We start from the raw sequence: 27466 nt of genomic DNA on the forward strand, positions 1-27466 counted from the left end.
AGGACATTGCTAACGTTTAAATTTCACAGATAGGACATACATGACATATTCATAATTCCTGCAAAGTTCTACAGCATTTGAGGTTGGCTGCAAAAGGGACATAGTACCTTTAATGGTTATCTTGATCACCCGAAATAGCAAATTGTACCTTTAATACTTATCTTCTTTTTTTAAAATTCAAACCAGAAAATCGTGACAATGGCATTAATTGATATTGACTTATTCCTGATCTTTAGCTAAAAGATGAATTAAGAAGACTGTTCTGAATTATGACCAAAGGTCTAGTGTCTATGTCTATTTAAGATAATCTCGAAGCAGACCTAGTATTGTACTAGTTGTAGTGCATTGTAAACATGGCAATATTTTTCAATACTACGACAAACAGAGCATGACAACCGTATTCAATTCACTTGTGATGCATATAAAACTATTTAAAAGAACGAATATATTCTACATGCGTTAGAGCACGGGTCAGTGATCAGGTTGAGCTAAAACTTGATATCAAATTTGTATTCATTATTTCGAGTTCCACCCAAATAGTCCCCAGCAGTCCTTATGTTGTCCGGGCTACATACGTTCCAATCATGTTCCCATGTTATCTGTATCAGGGTCGGTCTAGTAATTAGCGAAAGAGGGCGGGGGGGGGGGGGGTAGTGTCCCTTCTAGGGGGGGGGGTCACCATTCCGAAAATGTATGCTAGAGGCAATCTTCTTGGTGTGTACTTAAGGTATACCAAATGGTTTACCATAAAGGGGGGGGGGGGGGGCACAGGGTCTCTTTGCCTCTAAAGCGGCCACTAATCATTCTCTACACATACAAAGGAATATGAAATAGGGGACTATGTTCCCAGGGCTCAGTCCGTACGTTCATCTTCTCTCCATATATATATTTTCTCCAGAGTATGATTATTGGCTATAATAACAATTATTACATTTTGATAAGTTTAGGAGGGGTTAGGAGGGGTTAGGGTGGCGATTACAAAGGACATGGTCGGAGATATCAGGACATCGGGAGAATATGTTCTCGTTATTCTGTTTTCTTTTAACTTCATAATTATGTGCCATAAAGTTATGAAATTTCAAGAAATTTAATCGTCACTATTTTTTTCTCAATCGGTTGACGATTGTTTAATATCGCATTAAACATCATTCTTTGGAATAAACTTTACAACCCGTTACTGTTATGTAAGCCATTTATGAAGCATTCTAAATTATCAAACTAGAGTAAAAGTTGTCACTCATTTTGAGTAAATGACTTCGACAGATTCGAGTGCTGGACATGGCATGGATGGAAACATTCATTTGTCCTATAACATGGGCCATGCGCCCGACAGGTGTTAGTCTAGTTCTGGACCCTATATGATTTTTGTTATTCGCCGACTATAAACGTTAAGCCGATTGATGGCGTGATCCTTGTTGGCTGCGATTTCCCCACTAACTTAATATTCTAGAGCAGTTAGTGGGGAGATCGCACGAATATAGTCGGCGAATAACAAAAATCATATAGGGTCCAGAACTAGACTACCGTAGGCAGGTGTCTATCACTGATCTCTACCCCCACACATCGTAGAGCTCAGTATTATCTGTTAGTTTAGACTACGACCTGGGCGAGGCATTATTTGGGCGTGGTATCTTGATAGCAGGCATGCTCATTCCGTTCTGTGTGTTGCCTCCTCTACCTTCCCCCCTCCAACCACCACCACCACCACCACCACCACACCACACCACCACCACCACCACACCACCACCACCACCACCACCACCACCACCACACCACCACCACCACACCACCACACCACCACCACCACCACCACCACCACCACACCACCACCACCACCACCACCACCAATGATTCCATATTGGATTTGTGAGATAAGAGGAGTAATGTATTATAAAATGTTGTTCAATAATTATTGATTATCAATTATTGCGCAGTCAATTAACATGTGCTCATTGAAACCGACAATTATTTTATACTGTAGTATACTGTAACAAGATATTGTATTATTTTATAGCGCTTAGAGACTTCGGTGGTAAGCGCTTTATAAGTAACGTTTTTATTCATATTTATTATTATTTATTATTGAATTAGTTCTAGTGTGAGTTTCTGTTCGAAAAATAAAGAATATTTCTTAAACATAATAATGAACAACATGTCAAAGCATGAATTTCATAAAGTTGTTCCGGATCTTCCCTGTGTAGGCAAGAAGCGTCCCTTGAAACACAAGGGACTTCCCCCAAACTTCACCCTACACTTTTTAGAAATTTAAGCGCATATTGTAACCTAGAAGTTTATGTCAAGAAATTCACGGCATGACAAAAAGTGAAGTCAGAGCCAGGCGCGTACACAGGGGGGGGGGGGGGGGGGTAAACCCCCCCTTTGGTATTTTCAGTGTGTAAACCCCCCATAACCCCCTAACCCCCCCCCCCCTTTGGATTTTTGTTTTTTTTATTTATTTTGTTTTTATTTATTAAAAAAAAAAAAATTTCCCATGACAGACCTAAAAAAGCTGACCTTACCCCCCCCCCCCCCCCAACGGAGCAAAATGTGAAATTTTCAAATTTCGAGACCCCCCAAAAAAGTGTCCTCTTACACCCCCCCCCCCCCCCCCCCAGCTTATTCAGCGGTCGGCTGAGTCATTGCGATTTTTTTGAGACAAAAAAAAAAAAAAGTGTCCTCTTCTTACCCCCCCCCCCCCCCCCCCCCCCCCCCCCCCCCCGCTTATTCAGCGGCTGGCTGAGTCGTTGCGAAATTTTCGGCCCGATTTATAAATGTTAACCCCCCACCCCCTTGAAAAAATCCTGCGTACGCGCCTGGTCAGAGCAATTCTCTTTCTTTATAATAACATCTTAAATTTCACACCACAAGAAGGACTTTCATTCATCAGAGTAGTGACACCGGATCTTGGTTCCATTGGCAATAATATTATTGTGTGACATTGACGATGGAATTACATTCACAGCAACAAAAAGGGACTTTCCCTAAAATAATAACTTGTTCATTGAAAGGCATTGTTATGTAAGGCTACTTTTGTTGGTAACATAGATGCATGTATCCATCGATGGGAGACTGAGTATGACCAAAAGCATTCATTTATCACCTTCCATTCGTATCACAATCAAACCTTCAGAAAAGGTTTATCACCCCCCCCCCCCCATCTCCACCCTCTTCCTATCTTACAGAATGAATCTATTCAACGACTTATGAGTTTCAAAGAAGAAGAAAAAGAAGGGGGAAAAGAAGAATAAGGAGAAGTAGAAGCAAAACAACATCTGGGAGAGAGCCCTTGAAATTAAGCAAACAAGTGCAAGGATTCGCATGATAATTTGTATTAGGCAGGGGGGCAGTTAGAAGAGCCCCCCACCCCGATAATTTTGAAGGTATACCAATACTCGCTCAGCGAGGTGCTCAAATCTGTATCTTAATATGTAGTTTATTTTAATGATAAATGACAATAATATTGTGTCATGTTTTCGCTCGTTGATATTCGAGCACCAAAACAAGAGGTGTCAGCCCCCCCCCCCCCCCCCCCCCCCACATGTAAAAATACGTAAGCCCATGAGACCTATAAGCACTTGGGCCGTCTGGTTGCCATTTGGACTATTGGCACTTGAGCAGCAGCCAAACGCGACGCTCCATCGAAAGACAGAGGGCAAAAATCGCTCACCTGTGAACCATTTTTATTGATTCAATGATTCGGGATCTTTTTGTTGGAAGGCGAGCCACCGTGCTATTGTATACCGGTGCTTCTGAGGCTGTGTGATATAATAAGCATTCGATTTGTTGCGTGCATTTCTACACATATAGAATGGCAATATAGTGCATGGGTACCACATCCGTCGCTAAAGTTATAGGGCTTCATACTTTTGCGAAAACTTATCGCAGATAAAATACCAGTTATAATATCTACAACGACGGATGTGTGCTCCTGTATGGGAAAAGTTTTGTGTATTGAGAAATCTACAACGGTAAACCCAGCCATATATCTGGTAAGTTATTATATATACTCAGTTAGTAAGTTTTGTGTCGCATACAGAATGTAAACAAATATTGTGGTAATACACAATGTACACTATATGACATAGTATATGTACACAATATTATGAAGTATATGTTCCATTTCCATACGTTCCATATGAGAGATTTGATATACGGTATGTTTCACTGGCTTATGATATAGACCTTTATTTATAAGGTACATTAGATTATTGTAATGTGTAAGTATACAAGGGGCATATAAGCTTGATAGCGAAGGATATAATGATTAGATTTCGACCCGTTTGATTCAGATTCTACAGTGACTAGTGTATCAGGAAAGGTAACTTTGTATCAATCAATAACCCTTTTAAGTCTAAGTTGCCCTAAGTTGCTTTCAATTCCACAACACAATTCATTAAACCACCCTGTATGCTAATATGTTCCTATTATGTTTCGTCATCTAAAGAAGAAATATATGGCCAAGCAATATAGTTACGTTTACACAGGAAATCACTGAATACTTAAATTCGCTTCATTAAAAGAAAACCTGTATAGTTGTGTAATCTATGTTACTTGATTTGAAATAGTTTGTTAATTATGTGCACCATCTCCACTTCCAAGGGAGTATTTCGTCATGATAAAATCGTTCACATACATTCAGTGCAATGGCAAAAACAATTAGCAATTACTTGGACATCTGCGGTAAACCTCGCATGTTTCGAGGCTTCTGATTGTCTTGGCTTGACCACATCGATCGCCAGCAAATTGGCTGAAGGTTTTATGGCTTTTAACCGGGTCGTCAGTTCAAATTTGCTTTTCTCTCGGCAGACCAATTCATGGGCAGACTTATCACCACATTTTGTCCCTTATCTTTACTTCCCGGTCTTTAACATTTTAATAGCGACGCCCCTCAATTTCCAACCTTCACACTCATTATCAAACGCATACAATTATTCTTTATTTAAAGTTCTTCTATATCCTTTTTGAAATTATGATAATTATGCAATCACCGCGTATGCAGGAGTTGAGGTTCACTCGTATAAACAAACAAAAAACACCAAAACAAATACTTGGGACTAATTACGCAAGTAAGATTATATCACCCTTGGAGTTATCCAGATTGTCGACACCTTTGCTCCTCCTTACTAATCTCACCCATAAATAACGCGTGTAGTTTAAACTGCTCTCTTCCTTTTTTTTACGTCACTTAAACTCATTTTATATCTTTGTTTCTGTTTCTTTAATCACAGATTTGCCAACATTTTCGAGGTTGTGACGACTTTGAGCGATTTGGAACATCTGGATCGTCATATTAAAAAAACTATGACGACAGCCTGCTCAAATTAGCACCTTTCTAATGCCACTGGGGCATGAGCAATACTCAATATTTACCATTGTTATCAAGGGACGCGATAAATGTAGGGCGAGATCGCTGTTGATATCAAACTCCGTGAACTCCTAAGATAAGCTATACTCGTAAGATTTAGCTATACACTACACGTGGACTTTAAACTCTAGGTACAGCCTTAATTTGGATACATGAAATTGTAAGCAGGACCCGTTATCCCGACTGAGAGAGCTATAATCTACTCCTTAACTAAAACAGCGACGAGACGATTGTTATCAACCATGGGTACAAAGGCGAAGGTAAAGAAGCGAGCGGACGAGACAGAAGATACTTTGAAGAAAGAAAAGAAAAAGAAGAGAATCTTGCTCTTTAGGATGGTCCGCAAGCGAAAACGCTTGTCTCAGTCGCAAGAGTTCCTCCACGATAACCGACCCGAGAACTTTAAGACCGAACTCGAGATTGATGAGCAGGAGAAAGAAAACGACGTCGACATGCAGACAGCAAACGTGCTCGAGCATCATCATGACCACGAGGAGGATGACATTGTCAGTGCCTCTGCGTCGCATGACGGGCACGACCACGCTGATGGTGGGGAGGTGACGGATGAGAAACGCAAAACAGCCGACGAAAAGAAAAGACTTTTCAGCTCCCCAATAAAGTTTCTCAAAAACTCGTTTAGTTTGAAAAAGCGGCGGAAACAAACGGAGTATTCCAAGTTTTCGGAATCAACGGACAATATAGCTGATTCACACCAAACCGAACTGGTAGCGAATGACGACCATGTTGTAGCAGCATCATGCAATGTGAAACAAACTAAAAAGACGAACTCGAATAGATACGTCCGCTTCGAGACGCACGATGATGACGACAAGGAGAACATGTCGATGACGATAGACGAGGAGGATGATGATGATGTAATCAATAATCAGCCGCAGTCATCGTCGACACCGGATAAGAAAAAGAAGTCAGCTAAAAAGAGGGTAGCTAAGGTAAGAATCACTGCATGAAATTAATTATGAAAGGCGTGGCAACACCCCAACCATGCAAACGATATTGATAATTGCAGAGTTTGATAGCCGTGTCTCTCTTGATGGCTGTTCTTCAAGCTGTGTGATTTTCTATTGAGTATCCAACATAGGTTGAACCTGGCGAATACCCATACCTATTTTGTTTAATGTCCAATGAAAAAAAAAAACATCTTGCATAGGGTATTGGCACTCAGGGATGCCATCATTCCATCCCTACCCTCTGATTATTAACATCTGAAGACGCCTGGATTCTATTCAATTAAAAAAATAAATTGTAATGATTTCTTTTCTTTTCGTTTCTTCTAGGGACGTTGTAAAGAGAAAGAAACAGGGTTCCAGTAAATAACTGCTCCTTTGCTGAAATTAACATACATTTTCCTCTAAAATACGATAAAAGTGTAAATCTAGGATTAATTTCCTCAATATTCCTTAAATATCCCCAAACTATTTTTTTATTATTATCTATTTTTCGTGAACTTGTATTTGTTTGTTGGTAGAACAGGAAGGTAGAACAGGAATTGAATAAGAGCCTGTTCTCCCTTCATTGAAATTGATCTGCATTGAATTCAGACTACCACTAGGCAATCAGGCAAATGTAGAGTAATACTTGTTTGTCCAATTGACCAAAATCCGCTGTAAAAGTACACGAAGTATGAATCGGAAGACAGTACAAATCCCCTGTCCTTTCCCAACGTCACAAATGAAAAGCCAAAGTTGGCTTCCAATTATTTTGATGTCCTGTTTTAAATTGAGGTTCGGGAAATACTACTGATTTTTTTTATCCAAATAATATAGAGCTTTTCATAGATATTCAAAATTCGTTCTGGTTGTTTCACCTTTAGTAGTTAACGTTATTGCACGTTACCTATTATAAACTATTTAATTGATAATTATTCAGATAATATAGATACATGGATTTTATATTGATTATGTCAGCCAGCTACTGTCAATCTTACCAATCGTCGAAAGCAACCCTGTCGAACGAATTTGTTGACTTAAAGCAAAACAATCACCGCCCAAAGAACAACAAAAAAACAACAACATACAAACAGATTGGATATTGGGTACACTTAAAACTAATAACTTGAAATTAAGTGTGCATACTTTCACAATCTTTTTGGGGGATAGATTTACCTATAATCTTAGACCTAAAACGGCTATATCAGAGCACTAAGTAGCCCAAATGCGCCAAAATAATGCTCTTATGAACTCAGAACAGACTAGTTCTTTATCATGTTCTCTGTACGATTCCACAGTGTGTGAGTGTTCACAACTGACGCCTTTTGGAACACTATGTTTTCTCTTGTGATTGTGAATATCGATTTGATTATATAGAATCATATCTGCATTGTTATGAAAAGAAAATGACCTTCGTAATAATCACAATCATGCACGTAGTGGGACCCAAGACGTATACAAATAGTATGTGTTTGCTCATAACCGGGTGTGCATGGTAACACGTAGGGTATGAACTTTGGTTAAACATTTAAGAAGGGGAAGAAACTATCATGATCATGTGAAAGATAACTATTATGATGTATTTACATAATATCGTAAATATTAAAAGCCATTGTTGAATAAGCCTATAGGAATTCCAAGGAAAAGGGATGATGTGGTGAAACTCTATATAGTTTTGGTTTGCTAATATCGATGGACAGATTGAATAAAAGTATATGTATATTTACTTCCTACCCGGCAGCGTAGCCAAGGAGGTGACTTGGGACATATCCCCCCATAAAGATTGAACTAGAACATCAGACATCGGGCAGGCATGCTTTAATTTCATGGTGCACTTCTATTTTTTTTGGGTCTGTTTTGTTGTTGTTAGGCATTCGATTATTTGGAGGCACCGCCCCCCCCCCCCCTCCCCATGCTCCTCAGGGAACTACACACGCAGTCATTACCATCATACAGAATGTTAATGAAAATGTTAAAAGGTTTCTATTTTAGTAGGAGACATGCTACATGAATATGAGATGGTATATATGCACAAGTGGCATGAGAGCACATGCCCATAGATCGAGTGGTAAAAATTAAAGGAAAGAACTAGCGAGAAAAAGGTCAATAGGAAAGGGAGAAGAAGAAAAAGAAAAGAAGCTTTGTTAAACTCTTGCACCTCTTCCTAGTCAGTAGCCTTGCAATTTGTATTTTATTTTCCAAGCACGATTCCTCCCCTCCCCCCCCCCCCCATTGTCCCAGTTACCCCTCAAAGAACTGATCACTCGCGCTCAGGACTAGACTCAAATAAAAACCAAGTTGAGGTGAAAGCAAAGAATGAAAGATATAGTGACAAGTAAGGAAGGGTTCAAACTCACGTATGAATCATGAGATAAAACACAATCTTAATTCGTACTCAATTAATTTAATTTGTCCTTATTTTTCATTCTTTTACTCTCTTTACAGGCTAGCAGGAAGACGGGTCGTGTTTTCCGAGAGGGGATGATCCTGATTGGTCGAAACCTGCAGTACCTCTCCCCAATGCCTACACCCCATGTCTTCGCCGATCCTCATGCCAAGAAGAAAGCCGACTACACGGACAAACCCAAGAAACGGAACTACAAATACACAGCAAGTGCCCCGCCCTCCAACCCGTATGGATTCATTTAGTTTCCCGTATGGTAATCTGGAACATTTTAGACAATCTAAAAAGAAGACATTATGGTCATGTCAATGATAATTATAAGCAATAATTGATTTGAATAGACGATAAATAAAATCCGACGTATGTCACAGTAATCCTCTGTCTTGGCATAGCCAGAAGGGAGGGGCAGATGGTGCAGTTGCCCTCCAATAATGGATTTCTAGAATTCGTTGTAGATTCCTATAATTTTTTTCTGTGGGAATTTCTAAAAAATTCTAATGCCAAATGAATGTTGTCTTCTTCGGTTATTGTAATTCTGTTTAGAAATGTCGGGCTATACACCCTTATCATTTCTGTAGGCATATTGAAATGGGGACCTTCGCGGTTTTGTGTCTCTCATTATTTCTACTGATGCTTCCATTGGACAATAAAAAATGTTCGTAGGAATGTGCATCAATAAATAACCTATAAATCTAAGTGTATAATGGAAAATCAAAGTTAGACCCATACATATCTCTTTCCTCGAGAAGAGCACATTGACTATATGCTGTACTAATGTGAAAAAAAGTACTTTTTTGTGTATTTCAAAATAGTACTGCAATAACTGTATTTGTCTGCTTATGTCCAAAATCGTAGAGAAAATAAATGAGAACAATTATTTAGATGTTAAACTAAGGTTGTCATAAAAATGAATTCCAATAACTATTGATAATATTAATGTGCATCTTATTCGGATGACACTGTTATGTTCATGTGGCCTACTCATAGAATTGTATATGTTTACTTTAGCTTTGTATTGTTTTCACGCTTTTAAGTATTCTACACTTGCCGGTTTTGTCTTCCACTTTTCAAATCGTGTTCCCATCTTATTCAACACTGTGCTAGAAAAGTATATTTTAGATGACTTTATGTATTATAGAGAAGCTTTATTACATTGGATGACCCATATTTTTCTCATCCTCGCAAGTGGAGAAAATATGACGATTGATGTAACCTGTATAATGTATTCTTAACCGATATGATGACCATTATTTTGACAAGGCGTATTATATAGGACTTTGTGTCTTCCGACAGAATTACTGTTATTGTTTTAGTTTTTATTGGCGTGTATTATTCATTTATGAATATTTACGCCTGCACTGCACTGTTTTTTGTTTTTTTTTAGTTTTGCGTCTAGTCACTTTTGTTTTGTTGTGTTTTTAGAGTTAACCCTATTTAGCCCGGGGGGGGGGGCTTGAGAAGCCCCCCCCCCCCCTCGACATTTTTCGCGATAATTTTTTAACGCAAGAAAATCTTGCACTGAAATTTTGTGACTTTTTTCTTTCGAGTCTTGCGCAACTTTTGAAAGAAATTTTTCGAAAATCGGACCTACCATTACAAAGTCACGTGTCCTTTTGTCTTCGCATGTCAGCCCGAAAATCGCTCATTTTTGTGATTTGTGTACAAAACATATGGAAATCTCATTTTTTAAATAAAGAGGTAAAACATTGGTTATTTGGTCTTGTTTAGATTTTAGGTGTTTATTTTGGGGTCAAAATAGTTGAATTATAGTTGGAAATGAAATAAAACAACAAAAACAATAAAATACATAAGTTAAAAAAACAAAGAAATACATAAGAAATTATCAAAACAATAGATAACATAAGGAATAACCCTGGTTTTTCAAATTTTTGTGTTGTATTATTATTCCAAATGGTCTAACAAATATATGTAGTGAGAAAGAATGCTTAAATATGAATAATGTCTGATTTATGGGCAAAAATGTGAATTTAATGACCTTATTTGCATAAATTACCATAAATATGCAAATGAGTGAATTTTTCAAAAAAATTGAAATTACCATAGTATTCTATACACTTCACTTGACATGTATGCAAATTTTCGCGGCGATCGGGCGTTTCACGGCCGAGATCATAGGGGGGGGGCCTGAGAAGCCCCCCCCCCCCCCCGGGCTATGCAGTTTCAAAATAGCCCGGGCTAAATAGGGTTAAGGATGATGAAACTTTAACTTTTCCTGCATGTCTATACCAAGTGATGACAAAGTTTGTCCCGATATGAAATGGGGGTTACAAATATTAGGGCACATGTATACCTGTATCAATGAAATTTTGCTTTATTTTTTTAGCTGCTGAATATAATGATTACGTTTAGCTAACACTTACAGGCCAGTACAAGGCTACGATCGCACTTGATGATACACAAACAGAAAATAAAGGGGATTTTGATTTTCACAAATTTTCTACTGCCGCTCATATCGGAGTGACAGTAGAAAAACAATGGAGTATGATAATGTTCGGTACCATTATTTCATACCCGTTGCTGAATTGCTGAATGGTAATGGATAACGGGATATGGTACACAAATTTGGATAAATCGTTAAATTTATTCATTGAAAGTAGGAATTCATTATTCCTTAACTAATAATTTTAATGTAAGACAATAATGGATTTGGCAGTCCCATTCAGTTAAAACTTTCAACTGAATCAGATGTTATAAGTGTTTTGATCTATCGCAACTAACTGATATCACATCACCATTAATTCGTGTCTTTTAATTCTTCTTCTTTTAAATTTCTATTTTTAGTAACTGAAAGTATAACAAAATGACTATTTTCAAAAGTATTTAGAAATCTATTTTGGTGCAATCAAGATTTGATGAAAATAATGAGCTGCCTGATTTTCATGCGTTTTTGTTGTTGATCATTTTTAATAAAATTTTGCTATGAGATGCAAATACGAATACATTAAAAAAAAATGTCAAGTAAACTTTTCTAGTGTTTCTGTGTAGAGAGTGAAGGGGAATAATAGAATTATACTGGAAAGCGTTTAGCTATAAGCTCTGACTATAAAGTTGATTATTGCTGGTACGAAAAAAAGTGTATTCAGTGAATATATTACGCTAGCCTTGTATCCTATAATAGTAATCGACAGTTATAATGCCCCACCCCCCCTCTCTCTCTCTTTTTATCTCTCCTTCTCTTTTTTCCTTCTTTCTTTTCGAATCTCTCTTTCACCCTATCTTCTTTTTTTTAAACGCCACATAAATATTATGTGTATACTCATATACATTGCAAAGGGTAAGGCAACACTGGAAATATATCAGTCATGCAATCCGTTACCGTACATGTCACGTTGCAAGACAATTCCACAATCAAATCATAAGATATTATTAAAAGCAATTCTTAATGACCATGAATGCATAATTTATTATTTACGCGTAATTCCACTTTTATCACTATTGTGACGTAAGAGACAGCGCGCGCGCCTTGACAACATTTACAATCGCATCGGTTTCGGGTAAAGCACTCCGGTCTCTGTCATGAAATTAGGAATGTTTGAAATCGAACCCCGTAACTTTAAAATGTTCGGTAATTTATCCATTAAACCAATAGATCAATAAACATGAAATCAAGATTATCATCTTGAGGCATAAAAACGATTTGCAATGGGGTGCAACGTTTGGGCACTGACTCAGAAGAAATCCCTCTATGTCTACACATCATTGATGTCCGTCATTGGGTTATTCATCATCATCGTCTATGACCTTCTTCAATACACCGTCTTCGAGAGATCAGAACTGACTTCGCAGTCATTTACAGAGGCCTTACTGGTGAGGCACTAATTTTGCGGTCATCTATTGCCCCCCCCCCCCAACCACAACAACAAAACAAAACAAAAATGCTTATAAAAGTTAGACAAGGAATATTTTAGATCAGGCCATTTTCCTTTCTTGTATGTTAAGAAATGTAACCTGAAGTGCCCCTCTGGTGATGAAAAATGGAGATTTCTTTTGTCGATGCTTTATATTTCTCGTTTAACATATTTTGATATCCCTCTTTCCCTTCTCAAATCTCCTGTCTCCCCCTCTTCGTTCGCAGCGAAAGAAGATGCTCTTTTAATATACCAACCAGTCAACCATCATCTTCAAAACAGCCCCCCCCCCCATCCTCTATTCCAATACGCACAATAATTAGAAGCGGTTGGGCCCCTGCAATAAGTGCCGACATTTCGTATTCTTTCTTTTTTAACAAAGCTCGCCGAGGGTAAATTCTAGAACTACAAAATATCAAAGAACACTATTATACCACACAAGTTATTCAGTACTTAAAGATACTATGTCCCTTTTGCAGCCTCAAATTCTGTAGAACTTTGCAGGAATTGTGAATATGTCATGTATGCCCTATCTGTGAAATTTAAACGTTAGCAGTGTCCTAATATTAAAATCATGCAAGGAAACCCGTTTACTTGCAAGACTTCACTGTCAGACACTATTGTCATTATTGAGTGAGTGACTGGCCTTTTTTCTTCTTCTTTGGTAATAACATAACATAAAATGAGCTGTAAAGGATTTTTCTACATCAAGAAGTGTTGTAATGGCCAAAATTAAACTGATTGACTGATACGACCATGCGGTACAATGGTCTGAAAATCAAGACTATTACTTATTGGCTCTATAGCTCCTAAGTCGATTTGACAACTAGTAGTCGTTATTTTCCCACTTAAAGACATTTTCAAGCCTCCTTTTTTTAAGGGGAGTTCTAAATTAGTATTATCTTTCAAATCCCATTGGAACACATTTAGTGTTTGGCCTGCAAATGGGACATAGTACCTTTAACTTGATCTTTATTGACAAAGAACCTACCCACTCCCCCTCCCCCCCCCCCAAGTGAAAAATAAATCAAAGTAAATAAAATAAAGAATTTTAGTAAGTAAAAAGAAAATATTAAAATGCTGATAATTTAAATGTCAATCGTTTATTGTTATGTTGGTAACAAGAACCCATTTTTTCCTCTATCTTTCTCTATCAGATGATTCATGTTTTGAGCTACTACACGGCGTTGCTAGGGTTCGTCTATAACACGAAGGCAGGAAAGAGAATGAGTGATGCTAAACTGGAGTGGATTGCAGTTGGTAAGGCATGTTCATTGGTAGACAGATTAGATAGATAGATATTGATAGACAGAACCGATGGCTAGATAGATAGATAGATAGATAGATGGATTGATCGATAGATAGATAGTTAGATAAATGATATAAATATATTGATAACAGACTGATGGCTACATAGATACATGTAGATGATATAAATATCATTAATACATCTAGAAAGATATATGGATTGATAGATAAATAGAAAGATATTGATAGACAGAACTGATGGCTAGATAGATAGAAAGATAGATAGAAAGATAGATAGATAGATTGACAGATGATAGAAAGACATTGATAGACAGACGGGTAGATATATTATCATAAATAGATTGATAAATAAATAGGCATATACTGTAGATATGTAAATAGGTAAACAAATGGACGGATGGATATATAATATGGGCAGATGAACAAAGATAGATATAAAGATATAAGGATGAGCAAGTGTAGAGATGGCTGAATAGCTGGATAGATGTAGAAAACATAGCTTCTCTCACAGGCAATTACAGGAAATAAGGTCGAATTAGGCATGAACATTGGTTTCAGAAGTTTCATGGCATTTCTCCACTCCTCATGGATTAGTAAAACCTATAAAATCAAAATTGAAAGAAAAATCGTCTCTTAAAAAAAATATAAAAAGTAGAAGATCTTTGCTTGTTTTTCCCCCCTTTCCTCCAGTTGCAACATTTTTGCTGACAATCACGCGAGTAGCCATCGAGATCAGTTTCATCACGTACCGCAAGCAAGCTTACAAGAGTTTTAACGAATGATGGACAAACAAATTGTTGGAAAACGACGTGAATGTCGCTCATAAATTCATCATTTTTGGTAGATATGACCTCCCCTTTGACGACGAATATTGTACTACTATCAAAAAAGGAAGAAAGCAAAAACAAAGACAGAGCAGTTTACCGAAGATACCATTCTTGAAGTTCCTAAAGTAGTTGGTATTGAACTTTCAAAAGAAAAACAGATAAATAAAACAATACAGAATCATAAGTAACGACCTGTCTTAGGAGATTTGCATATTATTTATTCATAAATTGTCTTTCATTCATTTGAAATACTTTCTTTGTACATTAATATTCTCTGCCTTTATTTCAAATGTAAGTATGAATATATTCTAGTACACGTATCATTATTATCACACCAAATAAAAAGAAAAAACAAATGCCAAATTTCACATTTTAAATTCATATTTAAGCGTCTTTATTCAAATATTTGAAAACAAGTATCAATATTTTCTTTTAGAAAATTTCACATTATATAACTTCGTACACGTTCAGGGTTCAATATAACAAGTCATGCAATTGCACAGCAGGCTATTTTTTCACTTTGTACAGCTTCACACATTATGCCCATTCACTCTATGGTCCAAATATCAAGATTTTACAATTTCTCGATGTTGCAGATGAAGTAGACAGAACAAAAGGTGTAGACACCAAGCAACGGCCATGATACAATTGCGATTATTGGACCACTGTAAATGAGCCTTATATAAATAATGGAATAATGTTATCCTTCTTACGAACAGTTCCCGCTTTATAGGAATGTACAAACAAAAAAGTGTGACCATGCATTGCATTTCCTTGACTAATGGAAGTGATGAAATGTATATGTCTTATTGAAGCTCACAAAATTCATACCCGTTATTAAGAATCACACATAAATGAAATTTGGTATAAAATTCTATGTGGATATTTCTGGTGTATTATGATTAAAATACCTTGTCCCATATGTGCTCCCTTATTTCTTACAACAGGGTTAACTTGTTCCAGTACTGTAAATCAATGTATAACCTTTACCATCGTCTGAATAACCAAACAAATAAATCCTGAACAACTACAATATCTGTCTATGAACACTTGGATTTATAAATTATCATCTCTACATTTTTTAGAATTGGCCACTACTGAGTCAAAATGAACCAAAATAGTATCATGACAACACAGCATGTTTATGCAAACGATAACTGGCAAGTATAGAAATTAAAGATTTAACATTATGCTATGATTATCAAAGATCACTAAATGGAACATGAAATATTTTGAAGGTAGCGGCTGAAAGTAACATATAATAAAATTGACAGGATCTCATTTTATTTTATCGTTTTACATGTTTTGGGGGGAGGGGTGGAGGAAGAATTGCAAAAGAATTAGACTCTGCAAATCTAGATATACGATAAGAATAATTCTTTCTCAAATAATAAATAATGAAATGATTCTCACCAGTACTTTTAAAGCATGTATTATTTCATAGTTTCTATTTAATATAAACCCCATCTCTAATCCCATCGACAATGTACAGATGATAAAAACCTTAAACTAACCTACCTGTATTCAAAAAGGATTTGGTAATATAAGATATTTGGAATCTCTTGAATGAGTCAATGACCTTTCTCCATGTAATTTTAGAAATCCATAACTAACATAAACGTACTACAAATAAAAACGCTTTCTAAACCACATTCTAGCCAGTAAACTAAAAGAGGTGTCCTAGAAGGGTGGTTTAAACACTTGACAGGAGATGTAAAGGTCGTGGGTTCAACCCCCCAGCACAGCACTTATGTCCTTGAGCAAGGTATTTCATCCATATTGCTCCTCTCCACCCAGGGGTTTAACAAGTACCCGGCAGGATGCAGAGGTCATTGTTGTTTGTTAGGGTCTGAAAAAAGGGGCCTGGCTGGAATGCTCCCCAAAGAGTGAAGAAGGTGCATACATTTTGTGCAGGCAAGCCTGAATCCGATGACCGACGTAATAAGATACATTTATCCGTAAAGCGCTTACCGGTAGAAACATTGTAAATGTATTGGTGCTATACAAATCCAGACTATTGCAATAGTATTAAGCCTGCCATTTGGCCGGGATGGGGGGGGGGGGGGGGGGATTGCAAAATAAATGCAATCACTTCATATTGTTTAATGTAACAATAAACACATATAAATTTTAAATTAAGCAAACGAAGAGAACACTAAAGATACTTGGATATCAATCTTTGCCATCCTCTTAAAGAATTTCTTTCTTATAAGAAAGCTACAATTATGTGACAACAAATATCAAAATACTCAAAATATCAAATCACCCCCAATACTTTATGCCTTTTCAATAGAATCATATGATAGGAATCTTGATAGTTCATACAAATATTTATTTCATCAACCAAACAGACACGTAAACACAAATAGTCAACCACTGACAAAAATTGATGAATGTAAAACTTATAATAAATATGTTTGATAAACGTATATGATTTATTGACATGTCTTTAAAAAAAAACATCTTTATTCTTTTTACCAAGTTCAATAATGATATTGGTGCTGCATACAGCATGTATCCTTTTCGGTTGACTGATCATTCATATGAAAAACAAATGACGATCTACATCTTAATGTAAATACAGATGTATTTGACAATGTTCTCTGACTTCACTGTGTCATTAAGGAATTAATGCTTTGATTAATTGACCATTAACAGATGATCAATTAATCAAGACACAACTGCGCAGAAAGAAAGTATATGTTTGTTGATAAGGTATCAATGGAACATGGCTTTGAGCCCTATCAGAGGGACTTGGTAATTGAGGATAAATGCCACACCAACAGGCAGTGGTGGATCGACTTGGTATCAAATACAGAGCCTCCACGTTACGAGAACACTGCTCTCTACTACCAGGTCATTGCACTTCTAGTCGTATTTTCATTGAACAAACCTACTGGTATGCAGTGAGCAACTCTTCATATAAGGTACAGCATGCAGGCATTATTCCATGCACACTTTACAAGCATAAAGATATATTTACACCGAGTAACATTTGCGCTGAAATGAGATGTTTCATACATACAAAATGCAAATATTCCACTGTTTTTACTGGTCATAAAGCTACAGACAAATACTAATATGACAACTAAGCCATAAGCTACTATCAGCTGATGAGTACGAGTGTCTCTGTCAATTCTCAATGTCCATCCTTTCCTTGACTTGCTGCCCTGGACTCCTGGAATGGATGGCCAATTTGCCTTACTCTGTCGTCATTGCATCTCTACATTTTGACTTTGCTCATCAGCCAAAGCAAATGCATGACGTCTTCATCACAACGGACTAAATCATGATACATAAATGTCATAGGCCTCTCATTTCACACATTTAAATCTGTACACGACTGCACTGGCCCACTAGCTCGTAATCATGTTGGTGCTGAAGCTCAAAGCTAGGATATAACTGTTATATATATCAAAAATAAAATAAACACAATTTACACATTGGTCACAGCCCCAACAGAAACAGCTTCCACAGAATTCAGGTTGATCCTTCAATGTGACCTCCCTAGAGTCTTTTTCTCTCATTGTTCTTTAGTATTTGTCCGATCTCCTTCTTAAATCCTTCTCCCGATCCTGATGTTGGGGTTGTTGAGGGGATCAAGCAGAGGGTCAGAGTTCGCCGATGCCCTGCCCACAGAGGTCATGATGATGATGAATGTGAAGAAGGCAAGGAGACAGATGAAGAGCAGCACAGCTATCCTCTTGATCTGGGAGTTAGAGTCGACTGGTTTCCTGCTACTTGTTCTTGATCTGCAAAGGAGAAACCAATACACAATCAAACTTATCATTGTATATAATTACTCACCATGTTCATTGAAAACTACCTAAAACAGAAATTGACTGGAAAATATAACTAATAAATGAGGATAGGTGAAAAGAGAAGTTGTTAAAACTTAGTCTTTTTACTTCTTATTATTTGTTCATATCTCTTTCCAAGATAAGTTGGATATGGAAACAATCTCCCATGAATTTTGAGATATTCAAGAATCCATATATGTCATGTTTATTAGCCAAATAAAACTGTAATTTTGAATCTTCATAATATCAAACCTGCACTGCAATTACAGACTCTCAAGATTTGCATTGAATCAGGACTTGATACAACATGTTTTACAACTGAACCGAATGTGTTACTATTCTTGTTTATATACAGAGACCAATAGGTATTCCAGATGGGTACAAAATCTGATGATTGCACAGATAAACCATTAACACAATGATAGATAATAGAGGCGGTATAGGACTTGCTGTAGGACAAATGCTCCAGTGACATCGTTCAGCCTACACTAACCAAATTTTTAAATTCTATCCTGGACCGAACATGATACCACACCTTTACCCTAAACCACACCTCAATCCCAAATGCAACCCCATCCACGGGAATGGACCTTGAGGCAGATAAGCCTTGTGCTAAACAAGTTATTCAATACATTCTACTTCTACTGCTATTGCTAGCTACTGCTTGTGCTATTGCTATTGCTAGCTACTACTACTGCTATTGCTAGCTACTGCTAGTGCTATTGCTAGCTACGACTAGTGCTACTACTACTACTACTGATACTGCTACTACTACTACTACTACTATTACTACTACTACTACTGCTACTGCTTCTACTACTACTACTACTACTATTACTACTACTACTACTGCAACTGATACTTCTACTGCTACTTCCAGAGATGCCAACTTTTGGAAATCAGAAATAGGGAGGATTTGTAATCGACACCAATTAATGTGCGCGTAGCGCACATCTCGAGCGCGTAGCGCCCGACACATGCGGCCGGGGTCCAGGGCCCGCCTTAGGGCCCTGGAAGCTCTGGGGTTCTAGATGCTCTCTGGTGCAATCTGAGCCTTATTTTGGAGCATTTTACATGTGTATTTAGTTAAATAATTCCCCCTTTTTTTTTAAATAACATAAAAATTGTACAAAATGCATGATGAATTACTTTCAGACTTCCGATTACACAGGTACTTGATACTGTATTCGGTCTTATACTTCCGAGACCATTTCCTGGTCTTATTTTGCTGATTTTCCGCCATTTGGATTCTGTGGCAATATCCACGCATTGGTTACGGCGATCCATATGCTGAAACAATCTTTCGCTACTCTTAATTTGTCTTTTAACATAGTGGAATTATTACATGCTTAAGTTAGCAGATGATATTTCTCATTCAATTCACAGATATATATACTGATAAGCGCCCTCCAAAAAAAATCATAATAAAAAAAAAAAAAAAAAAAAAAAAAAAAAAAAAAAAAATCATTTTTTTTTTTTTTTTTTTTTTTAATAAATCGGGAGGATAAGGATGGTGATCGTAAGGTCGGGAGTTGGGGTGAATTATCGGGAGCCTCCCGATAAAATCGGGAGGGTTGGCATCTCTGTACTTCTACTAGTACCATTACTACTACTGCTGCAACCGATACTGCTACTGCTAGTGCTATTGCTAGCTACTAGTACTACTACTACTCCTGCTGCAACCGATACTATTACTACTTCTCCTGGTGGAGCACCATAAGACTTACTTGAACCATCTGGCAAACCAATGAAGTGCACTCCTTCTCTTGTACTTGTCTTTGTCATGATCTTGAACGATGTCCACGATCATCTCATCTTTCCTTGCATCATACACTCTGTGGTCTGTCAGGTGGAGAGTGGATGAAACAAATCAAAGCATGTTTTAAACCATGATAAACCAACAACAAAATCTCTAACTAAAAATGACAACATTTTTCTTCACAAGACTAAGATCGACTTTAAGTTGGACTTAACTATGGCAGGCCATTTACGCCACTATTTGCTCTCACCATTTACTGGCACTGGTCTCTCAAGGGACATAAAAATTGTGGTCACAAATCTACAGAATTTACATTCGTTGATAATTCATTATTGAAAGAAAAAATATTATCTTAAGATCATAATTTTGAGAGCAGCCAGTAGCATGAACGGCCTGCCATAGTTAAGTCCAACTTAAAGTTGGTCTTAGTCTTTGTGAACCACCCCAAGGTCTGATACACTCTTGCTACACCTTTCCTAATCATTCAGAGAGAGAAAATGGAACTGTTCTGGAGGGAAAAAAACTCTTCGTAGGAAAATGAAAATTTACCATACTATTTAATTACATCACTAAATAACAGAAAGACAATTCTTTATCGTCATTATGATCAAAATGATCCAATTGTTGGCACAAAAGCTTCAAACCACACTGGTTGAAGCATCAGAAACCAGAACAAGACAGGCCTCTTGTAATCATCATGAAAGAAAAGAAGGAGTGGCCAGAAGTATGTCCACTGTGTAAACCAATTATGGCAAATGAATAATAAATCAAAATGGATTAAATGGCAATCTTACAAAGCCTTACAAGGAAAACATAGAATAAAGTGACATACCAGCTCCTCCACTTGCAAACTGCTTGTCTGATCTTGTGTGTGGTCCTGCGTTTTCCGCAGCCGCTGCCCCGGTCGTTCCAACCCCTAAAGCTGCTGGTTGCCTAGGCTGCGGCCTTGTCGTCTGACCATAGCTCCCTCTTGTGACTGGAGTAGGTGTAGCTTGCTGGGGAGAGACCACGGCTATTGCAGTTGGCGAGGTTGTAGGCATGGAGTCAAATGACTGAGTTGATGGTGCTGAGTATTGTGTAGGGGCTTGGATGTCTTTCCTGGGTTCTTCAATCTGAAATGGTCATCAATGAAAGTGATTAATCCTTCATATGAAATAATAATACGATGATGGATATCAAGTTCTTTTCAGTGGTTCTCACTGTCCTCTAGTAACATAAAAAAGTTACTTTAATATTGCAATACAAGCATGGGCTTGCCCCCAAAACAAAAACATTGCTTTGAGTGTCTCCATTTTTGCATGTACATGAAAATCAAACTGAGTACAACACTGAATTTTTTGATAACATTTACACACCAAAAAAGTTTAAACATGTTAAACATTTGAAAACTATCTAAACAGTTAAACTTTCTGGTTAAGGCATGGCAAAAGACAATTAAATATTAATGCCTTCACACAAATTACATTACCAAACCACATATAATGCACTAGGCTTGAGTCGGTACGGTCGATCACACCGGGACCCGACCGTTGCCGTCGGGTCCCGGTTTCGTTTTTTGAGAACCGACGCTCCGAAAAAAATAACGAAATATGTAAGAAATTGCAGTTTTGCACACCACTAAAATCAATCCACCTTAAAACTTAAGTATTTAATTGTTACCAATCATATTCTAGCTCATCCTGAATCAATCCGAACTGCTGATATAAATATATGGGTTGCAAGGCAGTTCGCCCCATGGGGTTGTTGTTGCCAGCTGCTAGCTAGCTACTGTACTGGCCGGGTCTCTCGGCAGGATTAATAAATCAGGTTGAAAGAAACATTAATGTTTGAATAATAAAACGGCTTTCTAAAAAGTACTTCTTTACAACATACCGATCGAATAATTTTTAAAAGACAAAATAGATATTTTTTCTTTGATTTTGAACACCGCATGCTTCTTTTAAAAGCTGAAAATTACTTGGTAATCACAAGAAGTTTCGATACGGATAGCTGTTGCAAGGCAAGTTCAGACTAGTCTCGGAAAAATGCGCAGTGCTTCTTGTTAGCTGTAATGCATGCCAGAACGAACCCAAACAAAGACGTGATCGTAACGAGAAAAAAAATCATTAAAAACTACGAGAGCACAATTGGAAAGACAACTACTCAAAATTATCGTAAGCAGATACATAACTTGGAGGAAGAAAACAATAGTTGTCCAAGGAAAGCCACATAAATAGTGATATTTAAGGAGTTACTATAGGTGCAATCATTATCGGAAGGGCCTGCTGCAATATCCGAATTACACGTGTTTAAATTGAACACGAGGCTATACGAGGCAAATAACGCCCTCTACGGTAAAAAGCAGTGTAACAAAGGATTCCAGTATTTGCAGCAAGCCCCTTGCGATAAAAATGTACCCAGTTACTCCTCGATTATCACAATTTCTGAGGCATTTCTTGGGCGATTATTGAATTCATTGTCCAAGTTATCTATCTGATTATGGTAATTTTGAGCAGTAGTTGTCTTTCCAATTGTGCTCTCGTAGTTTTTAATGATTTTTTTTTTTCGTTACGATCACGTCTTTGTTTGGGTTCGTTCTGGCACGCATTACAGCTAATTACGAGGAGCACTGCGCATTTTTCCGATACTAGCCTGAACTTGCCTTGCAACAGCTATCCGTATCGAAACTCTTGATTACCAAGTAATTTTCAGCTTTTAAACAAAGCATGCGATGTTTAAAATAAGAGATAAATATTTATTTTGTCTTTAAAATATTATATGATCGGTATATTGTACAGAAGAAATTTTTAGAAAGCCGTTTTATTATTCTAACATTCATATTTTTTGAGCAGATTTATTCAACCTGCATAAATCAAAATGGCGGCTCGAATGCTGTCTTTCTATTTCTGCCCCAGTTTTTTTTACTTTTAGAGGCACGAAAATGGCACTAAACATCGCCAATCATGGATAAAAAATAATGTCAAATGGAAGAATATACCGATCTGAGCAGAGGTATGCATGTGTTGATTTATTTAATTGATAAAAAAAGGTCACTTTTAAGGGACATACTGATGATATGCGCTTTTTATAGAGGCAAGTGGCAAATCCTGCGAGCTGATTTCGGGACACCGGGTCCCGATCGGTACAAGGCCGTCGGGACCCGGTTTATGAAAATCCCGACATGACTCGGGCCTATAATGCACACCAGGGCCCTGTTTCATAAAACTTTTTATCAATAACATATGCCTAATTTTTATGACAAATTTGCTCTCAGCCAATCAGATGTCACAAATTTCAGTAACTTATAACAGTTATAGTAACTTGTCTTTGATAACAAGCTTTGTGAAAAAGGGCCCAGTATTAGAAAGGTTTTGGACTTACTAATGAGAGCCCCAAGCCTGCTCTAGCCCAGTTGACCGATGCTAGGTACTTCCTCAGAGTCTCTGCTACAGGAGAGATCATGTTGGAGCTGGGGAAGATGCTGGTGTTACAGGACGGGCATGTGTAGCCCGCCGGTGCAGTGTTGGGTGGGAAGTTCCTGGCGTAAGCATCCACGCACTCCCAGTGAAAGACATCTGTAGGGAGACACAGGAAGAAAGAATGTGAGTGGGAATGTTTCATTTTAATATCTGACATTAGTGTAGTAAGTCAAAGTTGCATATCTCAGAAAGGCATTAAGAAGAAGAAAAAAAACATTAGCAATAAAAGACTAAAATGCACATGGGGAATACATATTCCTGATATATCTTTCAAAAGAGCTTTGTAGCAGATGATATGTCATTTGACCAGAGTCAAAAGATTAATGAATGTATTCGTGCATCTACATGTATACTGGCTATGGGAAAGGCCAAAGCATTTGGTTTCTGGTATTTGGTGTCCAATACTTCACAAAGTGATTCGAAATTAACTTGATCATTTCACTTCCCGTTTGCTCTGATCTAAGCACTTATAGGGCCCAAAACTAATATTTATAATATTAATTTCAATAAATTGATGATATGTACTGGAATCTGAGATTCGGCTGGTAACATAGGGGGGACAAATAGCTTGGACTTGACAAGTTTGAAAGTACTCCAACTCATGTTTGTAGATCTGTAGCAGTGGAGGTTATCATGCAAATGATTTCATCACCTGAAGCACTAAATTTTCATGAAGAATGGGCTGCCCTTTATTCCCCATCCATACGCTTGCTCACCTGTACCGAGATGAAAGATTTTGATACAATGAATGAAATTTAGCACACTTTCATTTCACTACATGAATCTTACCCGTATACCATACAATCATTACCAGTTGAAAGCAGAAGGTTGCACTTACCATAACACAACAATCTGACCACATCTCCTTCTGCCAGTTCATTCTTGCACAATGAACACTTTGTGTTGTAATCACTGTCTTGCAGCCATTGCAGATAGGACTTCACAATACACTACAAGTAGGCAAGAAACAAAATGAAAATTAATAAATGCTAATAAAATATCTCAATTTAATTAGATATGGAGAAGATCCCTCCTTTTTTTAAAGGTATATGCTTTAACCTTTTAATTTTTCAATTTACCCAACAACACTTTTTCTTCTCATTTTAACTTTGAAAACTATGGACTGGCCTGGTCCAATGCTCAAGTTATGACAGTTTTTTTTTTCTCTTTTTTTTTTCCAACTCAGAGTCTGAGGCCTATCTAGATCTACTGGATTTTTGTTTCTTCTCTCCCTCCTTTAAAAAACAATTATTTTCTATTTTCTTTTGCACATTCAAGTGCAAAAAATGTTAATTGGTGCAAAAATCTAAATCACATCACACTCATTTGAAATTTGTTTTTTTCTCCACATGACAATTGACAGTAAAAAAGGGCAAAGTTATTTCTCTTGAAAAAGAGCAACAAATCAGACTAGACAATTTTCTCAAGCACACACCAAAGACACAATGTAGATGCAACAAAAACATTTGGGATATGAAATATCAGTAAGCATGAGTCTATTCATAGAAGAGCTACCAAGTTGTTGTCTGAACTTCTGAAGTGAGATCATTGCCATACTCTGAAGGACTTGGAGTTCAATCCCTAGAGTACAGGTGTGAATTGGCAGATATGATTCTGGTATTTAAGTTGCTGAATGATTTGGAAGTCTTTGATCCAGCTGCATTTGTTCTTAACGATTAAGTCACTCGAGGACACAAGTTTAAGTTCTAAAAGAGGAGATGCTGCACCAGCAAAAGGTTACATTCTTTTAGTTAAAGGGTAGTCAATACTTGGAATGACTTTTCTATCGATATTGTTGAGGCATCGTCAGCCAATGCTTTTAATAATAATAATAATAATAGCTCACATTTATAATGCGCCTAATACTACGTTTCTAGGCGCGGAACATATTATTACCCCGGTCATCGGATTCAGGCTTACCCGCACACAAGGTATGCACATTCTCCACTCCCTGGGGAGCATTCCAGCCAGTCGCCATTTTACAAGCGCCACTTGCTAATCAAACCACATTAGCTTTCGCATCCTATCGGGTACCCATTTTAACACCTGGGTGGAGAGTGGCAAATGTAGATCAATTTCTTGCCAAAGGACATTAGTGCCGCGGCGGGACTTGAACCGCGGACCTTGTGATCCACAGTCCGGTGACTTATCCACTCGACCACGACACCTCTACACCTCTAAGTCCAAACTCAATGACCACTGGAAACAGACGTGACTATTAGTTTGAATCCAACTGTTTGAACTAAATTTTGACCCTGTGTGAGGATTGCTTCGAATCCTTTGATGAGTTTATATGATCAAGAACAGATCTGTTGAATGGCCTTCTACAAGTATTTAGACTTACCATCATCAAAGGTAATTGAGGTAATACAATAATCAGTCATTATTATAAGATCACAACTTTCACACTCATTCAACATCCGACAGTCTAGTCTAATTATAGTTTTTTTATACCTTAGGATTTTTCCAAGACAAAGGCAAGGTGACAAACAGCGACTGTTAAGCTGTCACTGAAATAAATATTGTCGCCAATATTATGCCAGATAACTTAGGGGAGATGGCCAGTAGTACTTGATCAGGAGATAGAGACAAGACGAGTCACTAACAATAACATGGTTGGTCAACTCAAGTCGGAAGGACAGAGATTAATCAATAACTTTCTCTTTTGTGCCGACAAAATATTCATCAAAACTCCAGCATCAATATTGGATTCATAATGCAGCACTTAAAAGTAGAACTTTAGATCTACCAAAAAGTCTACAGCACAAAAACAAAGACAAAATCTCATTAGTTACAGTCACAAATATTTCACCTCCACGTCACAGCCCAAGCGGAGACGAATCTCAGCCTGCTAGCTCCGCCAGAGCTTCGGCGGGATTCGCTACCCTGCGCTGGTATACTGAAAATAGGTATAGCGACAGGGGAAAAAAAATTACCTTCGAATGATTTGCGACCATACAGTGTTCACAAACGTTGACTCGGTGTTCAAAACAGAAAAGATTGGTGACTTTCCTTTTGGGACACTTGCAAAGACCCATCTTGATGTCTGAAATATGGCAAAATCGAAGCGAATACTGATTTCAGAACGTATTTCCGTAGATCTACGAGAAAATACAACGAACGTCAAGCTTGCCACGTAAATGACCTTTGACCTGATTAATCATAGCTCACAAGCTCGATCACTTTTGATATTGCTCATTGCATGCTGCTAGCTAAATATCACCTACACGTGTTTTGTTTACTTTTCAAAACAAATGATCTTACCCACAAATAATGAAAATGTAGTTTATGTACTGAAAAAGGAAACAAAGTACTAAACAGATTATGTACGAAGCATTTTCATTCTTTGCTGGTAGATATACAATGTATATTGTTATAAACTTCACAAACTTTGGAAACATATAATCCAAGTACATATTGACATATTCCAACATGCATGAAGAATGAAAGATGATCTCCTAGAATAATCTTTTGGATAATAATTATTCTTGTTTCATTATCTATTATAATAGTGTTTCCCAGTATTAATTGTCCCAACTTGCTTACCTGACGAGGTGGTTTATCTTATATAATGTATTCAGTATTTTATATATCACTCATCAACTTTGAGACAATAAAACTTTCAAATACAGATAAACAGACTGAAAAAAGTGAATTGAAAATATGCAGCATACAGGCATTTATTCATTACCACATTAAAACAAAAAAAATTACAAAGAAATGAATATAAACAAAAATTCATCTTTGGCACGAACAGATATGGCTCTA

At 37.3% G+C, this 27466-nt stretch overlaps 2 protein-coding genes across 2 annotated transcripts; one reads left to right on the forward strand and one right to left on the reverse strand.

The window, feature by feature from the left end:
- Nucleotides 1-3623: 3623 nt before the first annotated feature.
- Nucleotides 3624-9461, forward strand: LOC100888606. Its single transcript, XM_003723548.3, has 3 exons — nt 3624-3989; nt 5229-6315; nt 8758-9461. Exons 2-3 carry the CDS (start codon nt 5608-5610, stop codon nt 8959-8961), a joined length of 912 nt encoding a protein of 303 aa, XP_003723596.1. The 5' UTR covers nt 3624-3989; nt 5229-5607; the 3' UTR covers nt 8962-9461.
- Nucleotides 9462-15058: 5597 nt separating this feature from the next.
- On the reverse strand, nt 15059-26840 carry LOC580289 (zinc finger protein-like 1 homolog). Its single transcript, XM_030999105.1, has 6 exons — nt 26635-26840; nt 24537-24648; nt 23601-23794; nt 21073-21352; nt 20209-20323; nt 15059-18433 (listed from the first exon to the last, which is right to left on the reverse strand). Exons 1-6 carry the CDS (start codon nt 26734-26736, stop codon nt 18238-18240), a joined length of 999 nt encoding a protein of 332 aa, XP_030854965.1. The 5' UTR covers nt 26737-26840; the 3' UTR covers nt 15059-18237.
- Between the last annotated feature and the right edge of the window lie 626 nt (nt 26841-27466).

The sequence above is a fragment of the Strongylocentrotus purpuratus genome, unplaced genomic scaffold (genome assembly GCF_000002235.5).
Source record: "Strongylocentrotus purpuratus isolate Spur 01 unplaced genomic scaffold, Spur_5.0 spur5_scaffold_5, whole genome shotgun sequence".
In the NCBI taxonomy this organism is placed as follows: domain Eukaryota; kingdom Metazoa; phylum Echinodermata; class Echinoidea; order Camarodonta; family Strongylocentrotidae; genus Strongylocentrotus; species Strongylocentrotus purpuratus.

What these genes read in the sequence shown, in the direction of transcription:
- LOC100888606 (XM_003723548.3), top strand. Translation starts at nt 5,608, where the DNA reads ATGGGTACAAAGGCGAAGGTAAAGAAGCGAGCGGACGAGACAGAAGAT. An exon ending in CTAAAAAGAGGGTAGCTAAG is followed by an intron (nt 6,316 to 8,757) that starts GTAAGAATCACT and finishes CTCTCTTTACAG; the next exon opens with GCTAGCAGGAAGACGGGTCG.
- LOC580289 (XM_030999105.1), bottom strand. Translation starts at nt 26,736, where the DNA reads ATGGGTCTTTGCAAGTGTCCCAAAAGGAAAGTCACCAATCTTTTCTGT. An exon ending in CAGGCTTGGGGCTCTCATTA is followed by an intron (nt 21,353 to 23,600) that starts GTAAGTCCAAAA and finishes TGACCATTTCAG; the next exon opens with ATTGAAGAACCCAGGAAAGA. An exon ending in TGGTTTGCCAGATGGTTCAA is followed by an intron (nt 18,434 to 20,208) that starts GTAAGTCTTATG and finishes TCTCCTTTGCAG; the next exon opens with ATCAAGAACAAGTAGCAGGA.